The sequence below is a fragment of the Ascaphus truei genome, chromosome 4 (genome assembly GCF_040206685.1).
Source record: "Ascaphus truei isolate aAscTru1 chromosome 4, aAscTru1.hap1, whole genome shotgun sequence".
Classification (NCBI taxonomy): domain Eukaryota; kingdom Metazoa; phylum Chordata; class Amphibia; order Anura; family Ascaphidae; genus Ascaphus; species Ascaphus truei.
Genome location: NC_134486.1, coordinates 256,123,604 through 256,144,254, shown reverse-complemented (window position 1 = coordinate 256,144,254; position 20,651 = coordinate 256,123,604). Strand labels below are relative to the sequence as shown.

General features: G+C 44.5%; 1 protein-coding gene across 1 annotated transcript; it reads right to left on the bottom strand.

The window, feature by feature from the left end:
• Positions 1–1,845: 1,845 nt before the first annotated feature.
• Positions 1,846–14,286, bottom strand: SMLR1 (small leucine rich protein 1). The gene is made up of 2 exons (XM_075597304.1): positions 14,034–14,286; positions 1,846–4,519 (listed from the first exon to the last, which is right to left on the bottom strand). Exons 1-2 carry the CDS (start codon positions 14,158–14,160, stop codon positions 4,410–4,412), a joined length of 237 nt encoding a protein of 78 aa, XP_075453419.1. The 5' UTR covers positions 14,161–14,286; the 3' UTR covers positions 1,846–4,409.
• Between the last annotated feature and the right edge of the window lie 6,365 nt (positions 14,287–20,651).

The window sequence follows — 20,651 nt, the reverse complement described above, 5'->3', positions numbered from 1 at the left end:
AGGCGCGCTCGAACAGTACCTACTGCACAGGCGCGCTCGAACAGTACCTACTGCACAGGCGCGCTCGAACAGTACCTACTGCACAGGCGCGCTCGAACAGTGCCTACTGCACAGGCGCGCTCGAACAGTACCTACTGCACAGGCGCGCTCGAACAGTACCTACTGCACAGGCGCGCTCGAACAGTGCCTACACTTGGGCCGAGATTACTGAGGCTATAAAATTATGTAAACACCTGAAAAGAATTAACGCCATTCACAATACCATTACACATTTACTTAATCTATTTAAAACCTAATAAAATGAAAGAGGCTTATTCAGCTTTATTTTGCAGGGAGTATTTATTTGCTTCTGTACTTGACATGGCTATTTAAGTGCACTCAGATTAAAGACAAATCTTTGTGTAAACCTTGGAACAAATCACTGTGTAGCGCATTTATCTACGATGTTTCAGAATATTCTCTGCCTTCTTGCAACTTGCCAATTTAAAGTGGCACTCCAAGCAGGTCGTTTCCCTCCCCCCCTCTTTTATTTTTTTACATTCCTCCATAAGGGGTGCCGGTAACTGCTCTGGCTCACTAGCTGTGGTTCGTGTAGTGATGGCGTTTCAAAGCTCCCGCATCCTTAGGGCCAATAGGAATCCTTGACATCATCCAGTGCGGCTTCCTATTGACCCGCGTGACGCGGTAGCTTTAAACTGCAGAGAGCTACCGGCACCACCTTCGGAGGTCTATATCTGGCAATGTAAGGGGTCCCCTGAGCTGAAATTAATGGGGTTCAGCTGTGGGGAGACACCCTGCTTCAAACCCATGTAAAAAAAATAACATTTAAAAAACGGCCCCTTGGATTGCTCCTTTAACACTTGCACTGCTGTGTGTTCTTCTTAAAAATCCTACATACCTATTTCCTCAGACATACTGTAGTTGTCAATCTGTTTAAAAGGAAAAAAGTGCTACATCACTCATATCCCCACACGCAGGTATAGTTAACATTGAAGAGGGGCCAGTTACCTCTGTGCTTATCCACCATGTTTAAGACAGAATGTGTGGGCTGATGTATTGTGCCTCTCACAATGCCCCAAAAGAACATATTTCAAAACATGGAAAGTAAACAGTGGGGGGTTTAATGCCTGTTTATTTGTATTGCTGTGCACATTGATTTTTCAATTGCCATATATTCTCTCATTCCTCATCTAAAACAGAACTAAATAACTTTTCCAAACCGAGGATATGATTAGAGTTGTTATAGTACTTGAATTAAGTCAGAATATAATCAGCAGAGAAAATAAATTAACTATTTGTGTGTTGCTGTAACCAAATAAAACAAGAAACAAAGAAGTCCAGAGCAGCATCCAATGTGACAAAAATACACAGTGAAATACCTATATATCTCTTGAAAAAAGGGCCATTTAGTTAACCCTTTGGCCAAAGCATAAAAGCCTGCCAGCCACTTTCAAGGCATGACCATAATATCGCAGGTCCTAACACTAACTGATTAAAATCCTTATTTACCTATATAATTAGAGGAAGGATGGTGCTGGCATTGAACCTATCGCAACTAGCTGCATGAAAAGAAAACCTGCTTACCTGGACAGTGGGGAGGGGCGAATTTATTTTTCAATTGCCATATATTCTCTCATTCCTCATCTAAAGCAGAACTAAATAATTTTTCCAAACCGAGGATATGATTAGAGTTGTTATAGTACTTGAATTAAGTCAGAATATAATCAGCAGAGAAAATAAATTAACTATGTGTGTGTGTTGCTGTAACCGCTGAGGCAAATTTCTTTAAAAAGAATGGATGAGCTGCAAATGGGATGGCCCGTTTATAAAAAAAAAAAACAATGGTTAATGTCAACAGACTTTAAAGAGATTTATTGGGAGCGGGTACAGAAATGATAAGGGGATACAATACACCCTGAAACAGTATATCAGTCTACACAATCAATAGTAGTTAGCAGAGTTACATCTGATTAATGGACATTATTATAAAACTGTTATTGCACAAATGGGTGACACTCAAAGAATATTTGAAAGTATAATCATAACAAATCTGTGAAAGTCTTAAAAATAAAGATAACTCTCATCAGTGTTACAAATAGAGAACACAATTGGAATGTAGGGAGCTTAATCTGAGCAAAGGACCCCATACCTTATACAACTGATATGGCCCATTGTTAAATTAAATGATTGAGGGCAATAGCAGCATCGACTAATTTTTGCTCCCTGGTAATTCAACCAGATTCAGCTAGTGCTGATCCCCATGAAAGAAACTTATAAGTATAAAGTCCTTGGCTCATATTTTGAATGAATAGTGCAAAAGAAGGAAAGAAGTGACAGAGCCTGCAGCAATGCAACTTCTTCTACCAGGAAAAAAAAATAAAAGGATTAAAAAGTACTGCTTTCATCAAAAAATCATTTTGAAGGCTGAACAGACGGAAAATTCCTCCATGTCTTTGTGATATGGAGTACGGCGGCTAGCCAGTTTGGCAGTGAAACCAGCAAAATCTGATGGGATCCTTATCCACAAGAATTCGACTTTCTTCCTATTGTCTGATAAATAAAATGTGTGTATTTAAAATATCACTTGAAATGTGTTACTGGTGAAAAAAAGTATTTCTAACTTCACATATGAATTATATTGGCAACGCAGGGAGCGCGCTGGTGCTCATGCGCGGTGACGTCACGCTCCCTGCTCGGCCGGGAGATTTGTGGCTGTCTAGGTGCGCCATCTAGGGGGGGGGGGGGGGGCGATTCAGGGGGCTTGGCCATGACGTCATGGAGCTGGTTCGCCCTCATTGGGCGAACAACTCACATGACACGCGAGAGACAAATTAAATTTTGCTTGCTTCGGCAAGCAGCTAAGCGCCGAGCGGGCGCAGACTCTTGCTCCCTCTTTCCACACACATTGCAGCAATGTGTTTCATCACGGCCAGCGTGAGCGCGCTCGCCCGCTCAGCACCACCCTGGCCGAGGCCTTATACTTCTAATGAGAGAGATATACAGTTTTATCTGGTTGGTTACAATGCAGGTGACTTGTCCATCCTTACCACTCTTTATTGGAACCAAGGCCATTCAATTAGGGCTGTCCATAGACTCCTGATGACCTTGGAGTCACCAAATATTTACAAATGGAAGAGTCAAAAAAGTTTGTGCTTTTACATCAAACCCAATAACTTGAATACAGTAAGTAAAGCTCACAATGCTACACGATGTTTTAGCATCTGCACAAGCTTGGGCCACCTGTGTGGGCAGAGAGATGCACTATTGAGTGTTTCAGTTGAGTATTTTTAGCATGCTTACTACATCTAAATATGTCCCTATGGTTTATGCAGTGTCTTTCATAATAGCATGCAGAAAACAGTATTTTATTTCCTGAGGTCAAAGAAAGTGAAAGGGATTTCCCAATGGATCCATTGAAACCTTGTATTGCCAATAACCTTATAACAATTAGTTGGGATGTGAATTACAATGACCAGTGCAGCGTTTTTTTTATTCATTTCGCATTCACTGTGCACCAACATACGAACATGGGCACATACCAACAGATTGTGTCACTGATTAAAACAAATTATACTATAAAAGATACATTAACAAGAGTTCAATTATTATTTATTTCCTTCAGAATTTGTATATTTGATAGTTTTATAGTTGAACATTCCCAATGTAACATGGGGTTCAAGGCATTTCTGACTATTATTTTCACTTTTCATTGATGCGCCTTGTAAATTATTAGCGACACCCACTCCCAAGTCATGTAATTATCTTCACTTACTGCTTTGTACTATTGTGAAATGACTGCCTGATGGGCTCTCTGAGTCTGCCCTTAATGATGTTGTTGCGCAGTAAAGACCATAGCTCAGCCTTTATCAGCATTATGGAAAGGGCCTAAGGAAACATCGTTTGGATGAAAAACAAGAAAGTATGTCAGGAAAACTAATTGGTTGTGTTATCAGGACATCAAGGCTGAACAAAAGCACACATTATAACTTGAAAGCTCCCTTTAATGTTCTCCATGGATAGGGTGATAAGAGGCTGTAGCTTTAAACAGCAAAGTTATGTACCATATCGTTCAGAGCGAATGTAGTATATAAATGTACATGTATTCAGTTTCCAGCAACACAGGGACTAGTTTTTATACGAGTGGGGCATACTTCAGTCCATAGGCATTGCAGTTAACCTTGAGAAAAAACATTCAAGACAGCTCCAGCTTTAAAGTCTCAGGTGAATACAGTTTCTCATAGAAATACTTCCTACAGTAATTGGCGACAGCTTTATTTCCCCCCGCAGCTGTGAGCAGCATTTGGCCTCCTTGATTTTCCCCTGTGAATTCACTTGTTAGCAGCATTACATCAGTTTTTTTTTTTTTGCCTAGTATTTGTTTTATGTGAAATCCTCCCTTGAAAGCAATATTAAGTCTTCCTGAGTCGCTGCCTCTCGGATGCCTTTAGCCGCTTGTACTGGAGGTAGTAATCCTGTAATGCTTCTCTTGGGTCACGAGCCCGGGCCAGCTCTTCGTCAACTGTGGTTGAGAAAGTAACAACTAGTCAGTGATTTATGAAATGTCTTAGATCTGTATAGCGTTGATAGTGTACACAGAGCTGTACATTGTTTCCTGTAATAACAAGTCCTTACCTATAAGGGATTACTATAATTTTTTTGGCACAACAGACTTAGTAACGTATTTGCCATACAAATGTCAGGTGAAACACTTGCACATGCATGAACATTACAGGTCTATTTAACTATTAAAGAAAAGACAAAAAGGCAGAGTGCTACATCTAACTGTACATATTATGTAGTTAAATACTTATCTTTATATCTTCACATAAGCAAGGGTAATTTAGTTCAATTCTTTGTCCAAAGTATATAATAATACAAAAATGCAGTGACCCGGCGCTAGAAGTGACAACAATACCCCAGTCCAATGATATGTCCATATAGATTGGGAAAGTTCTCTTAATGTTCCAATTGAAAACAAAGTGGTGGTTCAGTTGCTAGCTGGTGCTTCAGAATTCCTCCTGCAGTATAATAGACAAAGGGAAAGAAACCATTGCGCAGCCGCAAGTACCAACAGACGACTCCAAAAAGGGCTTAAAAGTAATAAACTTACAAAAGTATTGTGTCTATGTTTATTTGAGAGAATCTGTGCTTTTATCAACTTCTTCTCCTGGACCTCACGAATACCCCGTGTTGTCAATCATACGTCAGCTCACTCTCCTGTTAACTCACAGCCTGATCACTGATCACCGTGGGTTCCCGGAAAGGAAATGACATAGGAGATGATGGTGCAGATTGCTAAAAACTTTAATGACATTAAAAACAGTAAAAAAACAGCCAAAGGCTTACTCACATAAACCGTGCTGTTACAGAACAACTGACAACGTGCCATCCGCAGCTTGTTAAGGTGAGGGGTAGTGAACACTGGGCTGATTGCTCTCTCACTGCTCTCAGTTCCAGAGACCGCCGCCTGTCTCTGCGCAACACACTGACGTCACGCGATGGCGCCCCCTCCAATCTCCTTGCTACCGGACACTTCAGTCTCAACTCCTCCCTTTCCAAACGCTTTTTGTGACTCAAAGTGGTCACTTCATCAGTGGTACTGCAGGAGGAATTTTGAAGCAACAGCTAGCAACTGAACCACCACTTCGTTTTCAATTGGAACATTAAGAGAACTTTCCCAATCTATATGGACATATCATTGGACTGGGGTATTGTTGTCACTTCTAGCGCCGGGTCACTGCATTTTTGTATTATTGTCTGTTAAACGAATTTGTGAGTTATTTGTTAGGCAGGGACCCCATGGCAGCTTATATCTAATCACAAGTAGATTTATTATCACTTACATTGTAATCACAAAATTTACGGTCACAGCGCTGAGCTTCAGGGTACCAATTCACTATTCATTCTCTTTGTCCAAAGTATTTTAAGCCTATAGACACATCACGGTATGGCCCATCCTAACACTGCTGCACCTGCAGAAAGCTCTCATAACCTCTCTAAAGCTGAGGACTCGCTGTGTTCGGCGGCGTGTGGGCCACCAGCCTCTTACCTCCAGTCTGGCTGTCCCCGCTGCTTCCTTCCGATGTGGCTCACTACGTTCTGTGACGCGTCAGCCGGCCAGAGCTACAAGGCTCTGGTGTTTTGCAGCGGTGACGCATCACGTGGTCTCACAGTGAGCCAATGAGGAGGGGAGGAGGGGAGCTGTCGAGCTACGGGAGGAAGAGAGGCTTCTGGTCCCTTGACTGTACTGCCTTGGTACAAATGAACTCTGCAGCACCAACAAAGGGAGCCCCCCTGCTCCCTCCCAGGCCGGGGACAGACTCTCTCCTCATTAGGTTTCTCAGTTTGTCGGCCCTGGGTGGAGAGGCAGCAGCAGATGCATGTGGGGGGGAGGCGGGGGAGGGAACCCATGGCACAGAAAGTGTGATGGCCCCCCCACGTCATTGCCGCGCCCACCCGACCCGTTTTGGCCACGGCCCACATTCGTAAAAAAAAATTCCTAAAGATCGCGGTGCAGTGAGTCGCACGCGCCGCCACCAAGCAAGACGGCTGTGCGGACGCGTGCAGCGGGACCTTAGCCTAATGGAGGGAGAGCTGTCTTTACTAGACTGGTCATTTACTGTACTGGTGCTTAGCAAGAACTGCCATTACAAAGGCGGGATGAGTGAGCTTGGAAGCAGGGAGGAGGGGTCACTAACCTCAATGTTGTTTTACCAACTGAAATTAACAAACGCACACAGCCCCTGCAAACTCAGAACCCAAATCCACCACATCATATATATTTGTGTCAAGAGGAGTGCTACTACTGTAGGATTGTGACCTCGTACAGATGCAGCGGCCGTTATCCGAAACATTTCACGATTTGTATTCCTGGGCATACCCAGGTCGTGCCGCGTGATTTCTTCAAACTTTCCCGCGGTAAGACGCGTGTTTACTAGTGTTTCTATCGGGTGTTGTTGTCTTAAAATCTAAAAATCGAAGTAATTTGAAGATTAACGTTACGAGTTCATACTGTATACTGTACATGGGAAAGAAGTCCTTTCTGAGGCTCCTAAGTCATACACAAATCCTCTAACTGTAGAAGATTACGGGTGTATTGGCGGCATTCACGGCATCGTTCACGGAAGAATAACGAGTGAATGCCGCGTGGAATACAGTTCACGAAAACGGCTCCGTGAAATGTTCTGATAACGGCCGCTGCATCTGTATAGAACAAAAGACAAAAAGGCCTATTTAACTATTATATTGTTCTTTTACTGGCTTGACACCCACTGACAATATTGTTTCCAGTATGAAGGCTTTCACTATTTTTTTCTTTTAGATTTACAGACCTGGGGGAGGGGGTGAGGCTCTCCGTGTGAGGTGGATGTGGCAGTACCCAGAAATATCCATTATATTGATTGAAAGAAATATACAATAATGAGTGGCCTGCTCCTTCTCATGCTTTTTACAGCTATTACTTTCCCTATGCTGATTGTTGTTTTCTCCCATTGAAGCTAAAGGGAAGGGGCCTGCAATGCATTGCTTTCATTTTTTAGTTCACCCAAAAATAGTCTTTGAAGGGACTGCACATTTATTGACGAGAGATCATTTATTTGAAAGCAATTCCTGTTATTAATGGAGTTTACTGGGATACTCAGTAGTTGGATTAGCCTGTAATGTTAGCCCGCCTCTTAAGTATCTTGTAATCATGGCAGTGTCGGCAGGGCCGCCGAGAGATTTCATGGGGCCCAGGACTAGGACTAGAGTTTAGACCGGGCCCCCCCCATGTGTCAGCGGCCTTACGAACCCCCGCCGTTCACACCCTCGTGAACCACCTCCTCTATTTTTTCCTCTCCACGTGTATTTCTCACACTCTCCCCCATCCCCCCACTTCCTCCTTCCACTCCCCCTCTCCGCTATCACTTAATTACCCCCCTTTCATTCAATTCCGCTCCCTCAATCTCCCCCACAATAATTACTCCCACTCCCACCCCCAAACGCAACACACACAATGCAACACAAACACACAGGGCTGCCAACAGGGGAGGACTGCCGGTGCTGGTGTCCTGGGCCCCGTGGGTCAGGCGGCCCGGCCACCCGGGCCCGCTGCGCGGCTGGGCCAGTTCATTTAAAAAAAAAAATTTTAAAAACGCGGCATCCGGTGCTTGGTTTCTCTGACTGCAGCACCGGAAGTCAGCTGGGCTAAGCGCTAAGCTTCCGGCGCGCCAGAGTGAGAGGGAGGCCTGTGGGACAGACAGGTGCCGGCAGCAGGGCAGGGCCACAACCAGCCACCGCCCCCTCCGCAGCACCGCCATTCACCAGGCCCCCCCCCCCCCACTGCCAGCCACCACCCCCCCGCAGTACCGCCAGCCGTCAGGCCCCCGCCCCCACAGCACCGCAGCCATCGCCACCAGCCCCGCAGCGCCGCCAACCCCTGCAGCCACTGGGCCCCCCCGCAGTCACAGCCACCCGCAGCACCACCCACCCTCTTCAGCCACCAGCACACTGCCCCCCCTGCAGCCACCGGCCTGACCTGAGATCATCCCCAAGGTAAACCTGATTTTTATATGTATTGGGGGTGTATTTTATATATGTATTGGGGGTATTGGGGTATTTTTTAGATGTATTGGTGGGTTGGGCTATATTTGTATATGTATTGGGGGGTTGGCTTATATTTGTATATGTATTGGGGGGTTGAGTTATATTTGTATATGTATTGGGGGTTGGGGGTGTATTTTTATATGTATTGGGGGGGTGTATTTTTATATGTATTGGGGGGTTAAGTAAAAGTTGCGCACTAAACCAATTTTTTCCGTGCTAGGTGCGCTATGGGTTGAGGGTGTGGGGGGGCGGCTGCTCCTTCCATTTATCCTGGGGCACATGATTTCTGTTGGCGACACACACACACACACACACACACACACACACACACACACACACACACACACACACACACACACACACACACACACACACACACACACACACACACACACACACACACACACACACACACACACACACACACATAAAATGCAACACACAAACACCCCCTTGTACCTCACATCACCCCCACCCCCCTTGTACCTCACATCACCTCCACCCCTTGTACCTCACATCACCTCCCCCCCTGTACCTCACATCACCTCCCCCCCTGTTCCTCACATCACCTCCCCCCTTGTACCTCACATCACCTCCCCCCCCTGTACTTCATATCACCTCCCCGTGTACTTCACATCACCTCCCACCTCTTGTACCTCACATCACCTCCTACCCCTTGTACCTCACATCACCCCCCCTTGTACCTCACATCACCTCCCCCCTTTGTACCTCACATCACCTCCCCCCCTTGTACCTCACATCATCCCCCTTGTAACTCACATCATCTCCTCCCACTTGTACCTCATATTACCTTCCCCGTTGTACCTCACATCACCTCCACCCCTTTTACCTCACATCACCCCCCTCTTGTAACTCACATCACCACCCACCCCTTGTACCTCACATCACCTCCCCCCTGAACCTCACATCACCTCCCCCATTGTACCTCACATCACCTCCCCCCCTGTACTTCACATCACCTCCCCCATTGTACCTCATATCACCCACCTCTTGTACCTCACATCACCTCCCCCATTGTACCTTACATTCCCCCTTATACCTCACATTCCCCCCATTTACCTCCCTTCCATTTTGTACCTCACATTCCCCCTTGTACCTCACATTCCACCTTGTACCTCACATTCCCCCTTGTACCTCACATACCCCCTTGTACCTCACATCTCCCCTTGTACCTCACATCTCCCCTTGTACCTCACATCTCCCCTTGTACCTCACATCGCCCCTTGTACCTCACATCCCCCCTTGTACCTCACATCCCCCCTTGTACCTCACATCCCCCCTTGTACCTCACATCCCCCCTTGTACCTCACATCTCCCCTTGTACCTCACATCTCCCCTTGTACCTCACATCTCCCCTTGTACCTCACAGCTCCCCTTGTACCTCACATCTCCCCTTGTACCTCACATCCCCCCTTGTACCTCACATCCCCCCTTGTACCTCACATCCCCCCTTGTACCTCACATTCCCCCTTGTACCTCACATACTCCCTTGTACCTCACATACCCCCTTGTACCTCACATACCCCCTTGTACCTCACATACCCCCTTGTACCTCACATACCCCCTTGTACCTCACATACCCCCTTGTACCTCACATCTCCCCTTGTACCTCACATCTCCCCTTGTACCTCACATCTCCCCTTGTACCTCACATCCCCCTGTACCTCACATCCCCCCCCCTGTACCTCACATTCCACCTTGTACCTCACATTCCACCTTGTACCTCACATCCCCCCTTGTACCTCACATCCCCCCTTGTACCTCACATCTCCCCTTGTACCTCACATCCCCCCCCTGTACCTCACATCCCCCCCCTGTACCTCACATTCCGACTTGTACCTCACATTCCACCTTGTACCTCACATCTCCCCTTGTACCTCACATCCCCCCCCTGTACCTCACATCCCCCCCCTGTACCTCACATTCCCCCTTGTACCTCACATACCCCCTTGTACCTCACATCCCCCCTTGTACCTCACATCTCCCCTTGTACCTCACATACCCCCTTGTACCTCACATCCCCCCTTGTACCTCACATCTCCCCTTGTACCTCACATCCCCCCCTGTACCTCACATCTCCCCTTGTACCTCACATCTCCCCTTGTACCTCACATCTCCCCTTGTACCTCACATCCCCCCTTGTACCTCACATCTCCTCTTGTACCTCACATCTCCCCTTGTACATCACATCTCCCCTTGTACCTCACATCTCCCCTTGTACCTCACATCCCCCCTTGTACCTCACATCCCCCCTTGTACCTCACATCCCCCCTTGTACCTCACATTCCACCTTGTACCTCACATTCCCCCTTGTACCTCACATACCCCCTTGTACCTCACATACCCCCTTGTACCTCACATACCCCCTTGTACCTCACATCTACCCTTGTACCTCACATCTCCCCTTGTACCTCACATCTCCCCTTGTACCTCACATCTCCCCTTGTACCTCACATCTCCCCTTGTACCTCACATCTCCCCTTTTACCTCACATCTCCCCTTGTACCTCACATCTCCCCTTGTACCTCACATTAGGGTGACCAGATTTTCAAAATGAAAAACCGGGACACATTAAAAAATTATTTATAAAACAAATTACATCACGTGACGCCCCCCGTTGCTATGACAACGAGACACTGACGTCAGGCAGTGACATGTTGCCATGACAATGTGGCATCACGTGATGCCTCGGCGCCATAATGCGTCCCGTTGTCATGTCAACTTGATGCCACGTGACGTTACTGAGCGGCTCGTTGTTATGGCAATGTGCATTACGTTACGTCGCGCAGCCATGTTGACGGAATTTGGAGGGGAGGATACATCCAAAGGCAAGATAAATAAATATATAATAAATAGATCTAAAAAAATGTTATCTCCACACAGAGCCACTGACCCACACAGAGCCACTGACCCATACAGAGCCACTGACTTACACACAGAGCCACTGACCCACACACACAACCACTGACCCACAAACACACACACAGAGCCACTGATACACACACACACACACACACACACACACACACACACACACACACACACACACACACACACACACACACACACACACACACACACAACCACTGACCCGCACACACACACAGAGCCACTGATCTACACACACAAACACACACACACAGAGCCACTGATCTACACACCCACACCCACTGACCCACACACACACACACTGACCCCCACACACAGAGCCACTGACCCACACACACAGACACACACACAGCTACTGACACACACACACAGCCATTGACACACACTGACACACACACACAGCTACTGACACACACACACAGCCATTGACACACACTGACACACACAAACAAACACACACAGAGATACTGACCCACACACAGAGCTACTGACCCACACCGCCACTAACCCACACACCCACACACAGAGCCACTGACCCACACACCACACTGCAACTGACCCACACACCCACACCGCCATTGACACACACAGAGCCACTGACCCATACACTAACACAGAGCCACTGACCCACAGCCACTAACCCACACAGAGCCACTGACCCACACACACACACAGTGACACACGCACAGAGACACTGACACACGCACAGAGACACTGACACACACGCACAGAGACACTGACACACACGCACAGAGACACTGACACACACGCACAGAAACACTGACACACACGCACAGAGAAACTGACACACACGCACAGAGACACTGACACACACGCACAGAGACACTGACACACACACACAGAGACACTGACACACACGCACAGAGACACTGACATGCACAGAGACACTGACACACACAGAGACACTGACACACATGCACAGAGCCACACGCACAGAGACACTGACACACACACACAGAGACACTGACACACACGCACAGAGACACTGACATGCACAGAGACACTGACACACACAGAGACACTGACACACATGCACAGAGCCACACGCACAGAGCCACTGACACACACACACAGAGACACTGACATGCACAGAGACACTGACACACACAGAGACACTGACACACATGCACAGAGCCACACGCACAGAGCCACACGCACAGAGCCACACACAGAGAGCCAGTGACACACACACACACTGTGTCTTCCTAAATCCGTTAAATAAAAAACTGAATACATGCAGAACAATAACAGATGGAGTTATTTATATGATTTGCACTGAATACTCAATACTGTACTGAACACAAAAGAACAACGTTAAGGTATTACAAAGGTTTGCGGACACGGCATCAAACAAAAGGATGGGACATGTAATGTGCTCTTGTCTCCAAAATACTCTACCATTAGTTGATGAGGCTAAGTGAGGATTTATAATCCACAATTTGGTATGTATATTTATTAAGTGCTGCTGCTCCATAAAAGACACTTTCCAGCACCAGAACACACCTAATAACCCATTCACTTGAATAGGCCCTAGAGTATCTTTTGGCGCTAGAAAGTGCCTTGTACACGTTCTGTAGCACAACACTGCTTAGTAAATTTGAGCCAAGTGCCCTTATTCAATATTTAATATTAAAATTACACTTAGAGGTTTCCCTGCCACGGAGAAGTGGCTTAACGGCACATTGAATAAGAACCTAGGTGGATAATTCTATTGTCTGAAATGGATAATATCACTGTGATTCCCATCAATGTTTTTTTTTGGACAACTGTGGTACGACCATATAGAACTATCCCCCAAAGACTTCTGTCTAAAAAGATCTTTAGTATAATATTTGTGGATCAAAGAGAAAACTGCTGAGAGCATAAGTGATGTTCTTCCAAAGCACAGGGGGACTGAGCTACATATGAGATGTCACTATTACAACAGCACCACAGAAAATTAAGCCCTTAAGTTCCATTTAAATTATGATCCTGCATTACACCAATCTACATTATCTAAATGTTAACTGTATTGCTCTTTCACTCTGATTTCTTATGCAATTGAAGTATGTGTTGGAATTTCAAGCAACGCAATGTGATAAGGAAATCTCTGATTTCAGTGTAAAACATTTCATTTTTGGTGTGCTATTTGTATTAAAGGTAGTAATAATTAAAATCATTTAAATTTGTTTGGTACAGCGCTAAGCACTAAAGTACAGTATTAGTTATCATTAGTGTGATCATTAAATATTTGTAGAAAATACTGTACATACAAAATAAAATTATTGCAAAATGTTGTCAATATTGCAAGACATGCAAAAAGTGGAGTATATCGCTGTATGTAAAGGACTACCTGACCGTACACATTGAATTGTAATTCTTGACTATATGTTTTGGCAATACGGGCCGTTTTCACGAAACACAATTACAAATTTTGCCTGATTTGCGATCAATAAAAAATGTGAACATTTCTACTGGCAAGTAATATGTCTTCCCTGATTATTTTAGCATACTACTGTGGTTTTCCCCATAAGACTTACCCTCTGCAAGCTTTATCCTGAAGTATGCAATAAGACCCAGAAGAAGCAGGGTAACTGGCAGAAAGATCCCACCAAACAGATACATCGCAGGCAGTTCCCTGACAAACACAGATATTATGTGGCCCATCTTCACATTGGTCTTCTCCAGTGGTAAAACTGGTAAGTGTAAAATCAGTGACAAAACCAGCTCCCTTCTGCCAGTCTCCCCACTGTTGTGAATAATTTGTGCTTGATCTCTGTGAGTTGAGCTCTTATTTTGGCCTTTGGTCTCACAATGTAAGCCTTGTGTTAGGACTTTGTTCTGTTTATACAGTCCTGTGATTCCTAAGAGGTTTGAAGCAGGGTTATAAAATACCCGGGCTCTGAATTTCTGAGACAATGTGCAACAAAGCGTTGTATCTTGTTTGTTTGTCACTAATAGTATGCAGTGTTTTTTTTACCATTAATTGGTAACTGCATTCTGCTCCACCGGATAATCTTCTAACAAACAATGTGTTCATCTAAGAATAGTGTATATTTACAAAAGTAAAATAAGTAACAGATTTTATAAGTGGTTAAGCTGAGCAGCTCTCAAACTATTTGCTGTCTGTATGTAACTTTGTGAAAAGACATTTTATCTGATGTATACAATAGTAGAAGCAGTACAACGTTCACCTTTTCAATAATACGATGCCTCCTTTAAGTAAAGTAGCAATCCTCAATGGGAGTTTTTAGCTCTGTTGTTAAGCAAGTCTGCATACTCCCTGTAAACAGATGAAGATACATATATTTTGTAATAAATTTAGTCTTTCAAATAACAATGCATATTTAAAAAAAGAAGCACTAACAAATTACACATGCGCAGTTTTGCGGCCTGATTCAGTGAACTCGGGAATGTACAGGTGCGCCGACGAGTATTCTAAAACTTGCCTGAAACTTGCCTTGGAAAATCTGGGGCTATCACCTATAAGATCCAGGTGCATGCTGGGTACATGCTGCAAACATTTCAGTGACATTTCTGCAGAGACTAATGGCCCATTGGATTAACACAGCATGGGTCCCTGGCAGTCCCATTCAGTTTGAATGGGACTGCCAGGGACCCCCGCTGTTATTCCGATGGGCCATTAGTCTGTCTGCAGAAATGTGTGAAATGTACCCAGGGTGTACCTGGGTCTTGTTGGTGATTGCCCCAGATTTGTTTTAGAATACTCGTCCGCACTACAGTACAGGCCATTTTTGAAGTTAACACCTGACAATGTGTTCATGTGAACAATGCTACACCAGCTTTACTCCTTTGTTTACCACTAGAGGTGGGCGAATAATTCACCGAGATTCGCCTTTGCCACAAATTTGCCATCTCCTTTCAGCCGTGGACATGCACATTCGATTTCCCCCCCTTTCACTGGACACTCACTATCATATTTGAAAGTATATACATTAGAATTTGAAATATATTTTTACATTTGTTTTGGGTAGGAGAATTAAGAGGCATTTAGCAGCTGTTGCTGCTGCTGTATTACTACACAGCGCAAATATTTGATTAGATAATATTATTTATAGAATAAAACTAGTAGCATTTAATGTGACTGGACTGACCCCTATTTGTGTTCACTCCCTGGGCTAGGCTCTACTTCTGTTTGTGTCTAGTGTCTATTATATAGCAGTATATTATTATTAATAATAATAATACTGCAGTCGATTACATTGAAGGAGGGTTAAACGTATACACATTTAGTTTTTGCTAAAGTAAAGGCACTCCAAAGTTTAAAAAAAAAGGGGATTTTAATAGTTCAACATTTTGGCTCATAGTCTGGACTTGTTTCTTCTGATCTGACTGAGTGGTCTCTGATCTGTTGCAGATTCATCTGATCTGAATCTAATAATTTCAGTCTGTCCATGTTGAGTGACTGACCTTCTACCTGTGTGTTTCTCTGGGCTTAACGAGCAGCTTGTCTTTACTGGATTCTGTGTCTATTGTCTACTGCAGAGGTGGGTAACCTATTTTTCAATGAAGCCACAGGTGTGGCGAATGAGAAGGGAAAATCGCCACGCCATGCTTTTCGTTTACTTGCGTCACTACAAATTTTAGCTCCCATAAAAAATAACAGTTGAAGGTCGGGTCTAGTCCTCAACTGAAGGCAGAGGAAGGGAGTATTGGATGGCTGTGTTGCGTCAACGATAGGGTTGCCCACCTCGGGTCTACTGTATTACAGCAGTTTATTACAATAACAACAACCCTGTCAATTCAGTTCCAGCGGGTTAAACTTATGTATTAGTTTGTTTTATCAACAGCAGCACACTCAGAAAGTCAGGAGGGACACTGTGCGAAAGCAGCAAGGGGGACATATATCATTCTCTCTCATAGAAATACTACTATCCATAGAAAAAAATAATATATGTGTATAAATATGCACAATGCATTGCCAAGCGATTTTGCATTGTCTTACCTGCACTGTAAAAAATGTGTCAAAACAGGTTTCACTAAGAAAAAAAACAATTTTTTTTAAAGTTCGGTAAAAAAAATGCAAGATCACACTACTTTGTTTTTTTTTCAAGTGTTATCACAGTGAAACTGTTTCTTTAAACTGCAGCCTGGAAGAGCTGCACGCAGAGAGCTGCATCTCCGTGCACGACTCTTACAGGCGATTGTGCAGTTTTAATAACACGGGGTCTCCGGAGCTGAACCACATTACTTTCAGCCTTGGGGACCCCCTGCTTCCCGAGTTACAGGCCCTGGTATGGGGTGCCGGTATCCCCCTGCGCATTTAAATGACCCAGTCACTTGACTTGGGAGATTTAAACACACAGTGGATACTGGCACCCAATACCAGAGCCTGCAACTCGGCAAGTAGGGAGTCCCCGAGGCTGAAATCAATGCGGTTCAGCTCAGGAAACTCCCTGCTACAATACACTGTTATTAAAATAAATTAAAAATAAATCTTAATAACTCTTTGTCCTTACTATCAAGCACTATTATTACAGACAACTCTCTTTCACTACACCATCTACAAGAATATTTGTGATCTGCTGCTTTTCAATAAAGTGAAGAAAACTTATAGAACTTGTGGTGCTTGTAAATGGAAACTAGTTAAGCTGCCTGACCATATATTATCCAGCATATTTCCCTGTGGTTCCAGCACACTGCCCCAGAATCTACCTAGGCAGAGTTCTAATACTTGTGGCTGCATCTGTATGTCCAGACTACAATATATCTTAAACCTGCAAATACATATACTAGCAAATATAAATATAATTCAGCATGCATATAAAAAGAAGCTGGAGAAACTACTGTTGATAGACACTGAGGGTTTGAACAAAGAAACAAGATACAGAATTCACTGATGCCTGTCCAGTTCTAAAATAGTTATTTAAAACCAGAGACAGAACATGAAACACAGACAGAGCTTAGTGTTACATCAAAAGACACCAATACACGGTACAGTACCTACATATATATATAGATATCTTTTGAATAAAATGGTCTTTTAGTTTAACCCTTTGGCCAAAGTGTTGTAAGCCCTTGAGCCCCTCCAAGGCAGACCACGTCTCAAGGGTCCTAACACTAAAATAGATTCTTAATAACCTGTACATTACCAGGAAGAATGATTTATAATAAATCTGTCAAAATTAGTTGCATAGTTCTAAGTCTGATGGAAGCTCTTATTAACCTGTATAATATCAGGAAAAGCACTCTGTATTAGATTTGTCGCAATCATACTGGATGTAAGTTTCCATGGGTGTGGAAGGTGCAAAGGAGTGAGCTTTAAAATATATATTGCCATGCTCAGTAGCACTCCTCTTTGACACTTTTACGCAGTGGTCGACAAATCACCAAAAAATCTACTCGCTGAACAAAAAAATCTACTCGCCACCTAGTACCACAAGTGTGCTGCTTGGGCCAATAGGAGCTCGCCACGATGTTAAATCCACTCGCCCGGGGCATGCAAATGTATAGGTTTGTCGAACACTGCTTATACGCATATGTATATGTTGTGGTTATTTTGGGGGTTTAATATGAGCTTATAGGGGTCCTGTACATTTCTAAAATAGAACAGGAAACTGTGTATATACAGATACTGAGTACAAGATAATGTACCAGACCATGCAATTAAATACCAGATATTTAATTAAACCCTTCGGACTTAATGTATCCAGCTTGTATATCCAATATGTATGTCTGTCTTCAACCAATTGACTGGTCAGTCTCTCACATCGGTTTTGAAAAATGTTGGCCCATTCCTAGGGTGATCATATTATTCTCATGACAAAGGTTGCCCGTGCGCAAACAGCGACCATCGACTGCGCATGCGCGAGAGGCAAGTGCCCACTGCACATGTGCGAACAGCAAGTTTCGATTGCTCATTCGCAGCAGGCAAGTGTGCATTCGCGATCAGCACCAGCCGTGCATTGCACATGCGCAAACAGCGTCGGCTGCACATGCACGATTGGCGCTGCTGGACATTTAGATAGATTTCAAGACACTGGGACAGAGTGCAAAAAAATGGGATTGTCCCGGCTAAACCGGGACATCTGGTCAACCTACCTATTCCTCGTAACAGAACTGACTCAGAGACATTTGAGGGCTTCCTTGCTTGGACAGCTCGCTTCCGGTCCTGCCACAATATTTCGATAGGGTTTAGGTCCAGACTTTTACTAGCATATTCTACAACAGAGAATTTCTTCTTCTGCTGCCATTCTTTTGTATGTTTAGGATCATTGTCTTGCTGCATGACCCACTTACGCTTCAGCTCCAGATCACAGATGGATGGCCTGACATTCTCCTCTAGAATCTTCTGATACAATGGAGAATTCATGGTTGTGCCAATGATGGCAAGCCGTCCAGGTCCTGAGGAAGCAAAGCAGCCCCAAACCATCACATTGCCACCCCCATGCTTGGCAGTTGGGATGAGGTTCTTTTGTTCGAATGCAGTGTTTGGTTTAGGCCAAACATAACGTTTCTGATTGAGAGTTATTGTGTTTTTTTTTTTACACTTTCAAATGATCAGCGTACAGCTAGATGTTGCTTATGTTGAACAAATACATAATGAGAAGAAAATAATTTTTATATTTTAAGTACGCTTCTTTGAACAAGTCTGTCTGGTGCCAGTCACTGTGCCGTGGGTCAGAAACCTCCTGCGACGGGAACGATGTCCGCTGCTATGCAGTTATCTCTTGAGGCAAAGTCTGTGGCGTCCCACAGAAAGAAAGTGTATGTTTCTTAGAGTTCTTTTAGTGGCTCCAGTTGTACGAATGGTGTATGCTTGTAACGAAATCCGATAGGAAGGTGATCACATACAGGGAACGTTGCGCCAGTCCCCTGTGTATCCAATAGATGAGCTCACTTGGAAATTACAGCTTTGTAACCTTAATAGTGCTGGAAAAATAGGTTTTTAGCTTTTTTTTGTCAGTCCTAAATCCTACACATTTTACCAATTAGGCTACGGCCCCGCTGTCTGCGCTGCACGCGGGCCTGCCAGCCACGTTGGCGGCGCGTGCAGCTCTGATCCCTTGTCTGCAGTGAGCTGCAGGGGGAAAGACGGGGGGAGGGGTGTGACGGAGGCATGGCGGGGGGCGTGGCCATGTCACCCGGCAGGTTTGCCCTCATTGGCTGAACTGCCGGGGGGCGTGGCCAACGTGCTCATCACCAGTATTGAGCTCAATTTTCCTGTCTTCAGAAAAACTGGCCACGCAGCCCATCGAGGGGCGGCTCTTGTCTATGGCGGGCGCTGCAGACCTGGCCTTAGGCTTAGGCTGTGGCTTCGTCAGGGATTCAAGTGCTTCTGTACTGAATCGTTCTTTTTTAAACCTATTTCTAATTGGATCCATCTGCCAACCAGTAAAATGTAAATAAGGGAGTATTTGGGGGGGGGGGGGGGGTGTGTGTGTAAAGAACGTCAGTCCATCTATCAGTGGTTAATACATAATACCTGCGCTCCTCCCTAAGGAGTAGGCAGCTGGTAAAAAGTTTGGCCTTACATTTACAATTAGCAACAAGGTATAAATACACCGTGTCAGTCTATACTTCACTCTCTACTGAAGAGGTGGATAGTCTATGGCAGACAGAAATGAGAGAAAGGTGGACAGTATGTATTATTCTTTTTAACTAGGGAATTTGTGCAGCCCCAGTTTGACTTCAATAATAAGAGAACATTGCTACTGAATCATGCCAGTCATTAATCACAATAAGCATTATGCTTGCTTATTTAACACTTTCAGGGCTTTTTCACATATTTCACCAAGTTTAGTCCATTGGACAGTAAGAAATTATATTTATTCAGTGTAGGTGCCAGCTATGTGGAGTTTACATTGACAGGATTAGCTGGCTTGAATCCCGTTTTGATCAAAAGATGCAACCAAATATTCCTTTATTACAAACCTGGTTATAAATGTAAAAATGTAATTAGTAAATTGCAAGCCAATGCAAGCCAATTTTGGAGGAGCACTGGAATTGTACTTCTGTTTAACATAAATGTAAGGCCAATCTTGTTTACCAGCTTCATACTCCTTAGGGAGAAGGGCAGGTATTATGTATTTATTTTTCACAATAATTATTACTTGTTAACACTCAGCAATCTTCAGTGTTATATCTGTGTGAATCAATGCATTGCCCACTGCCACTAGCAATGAGAGACTGGCAGA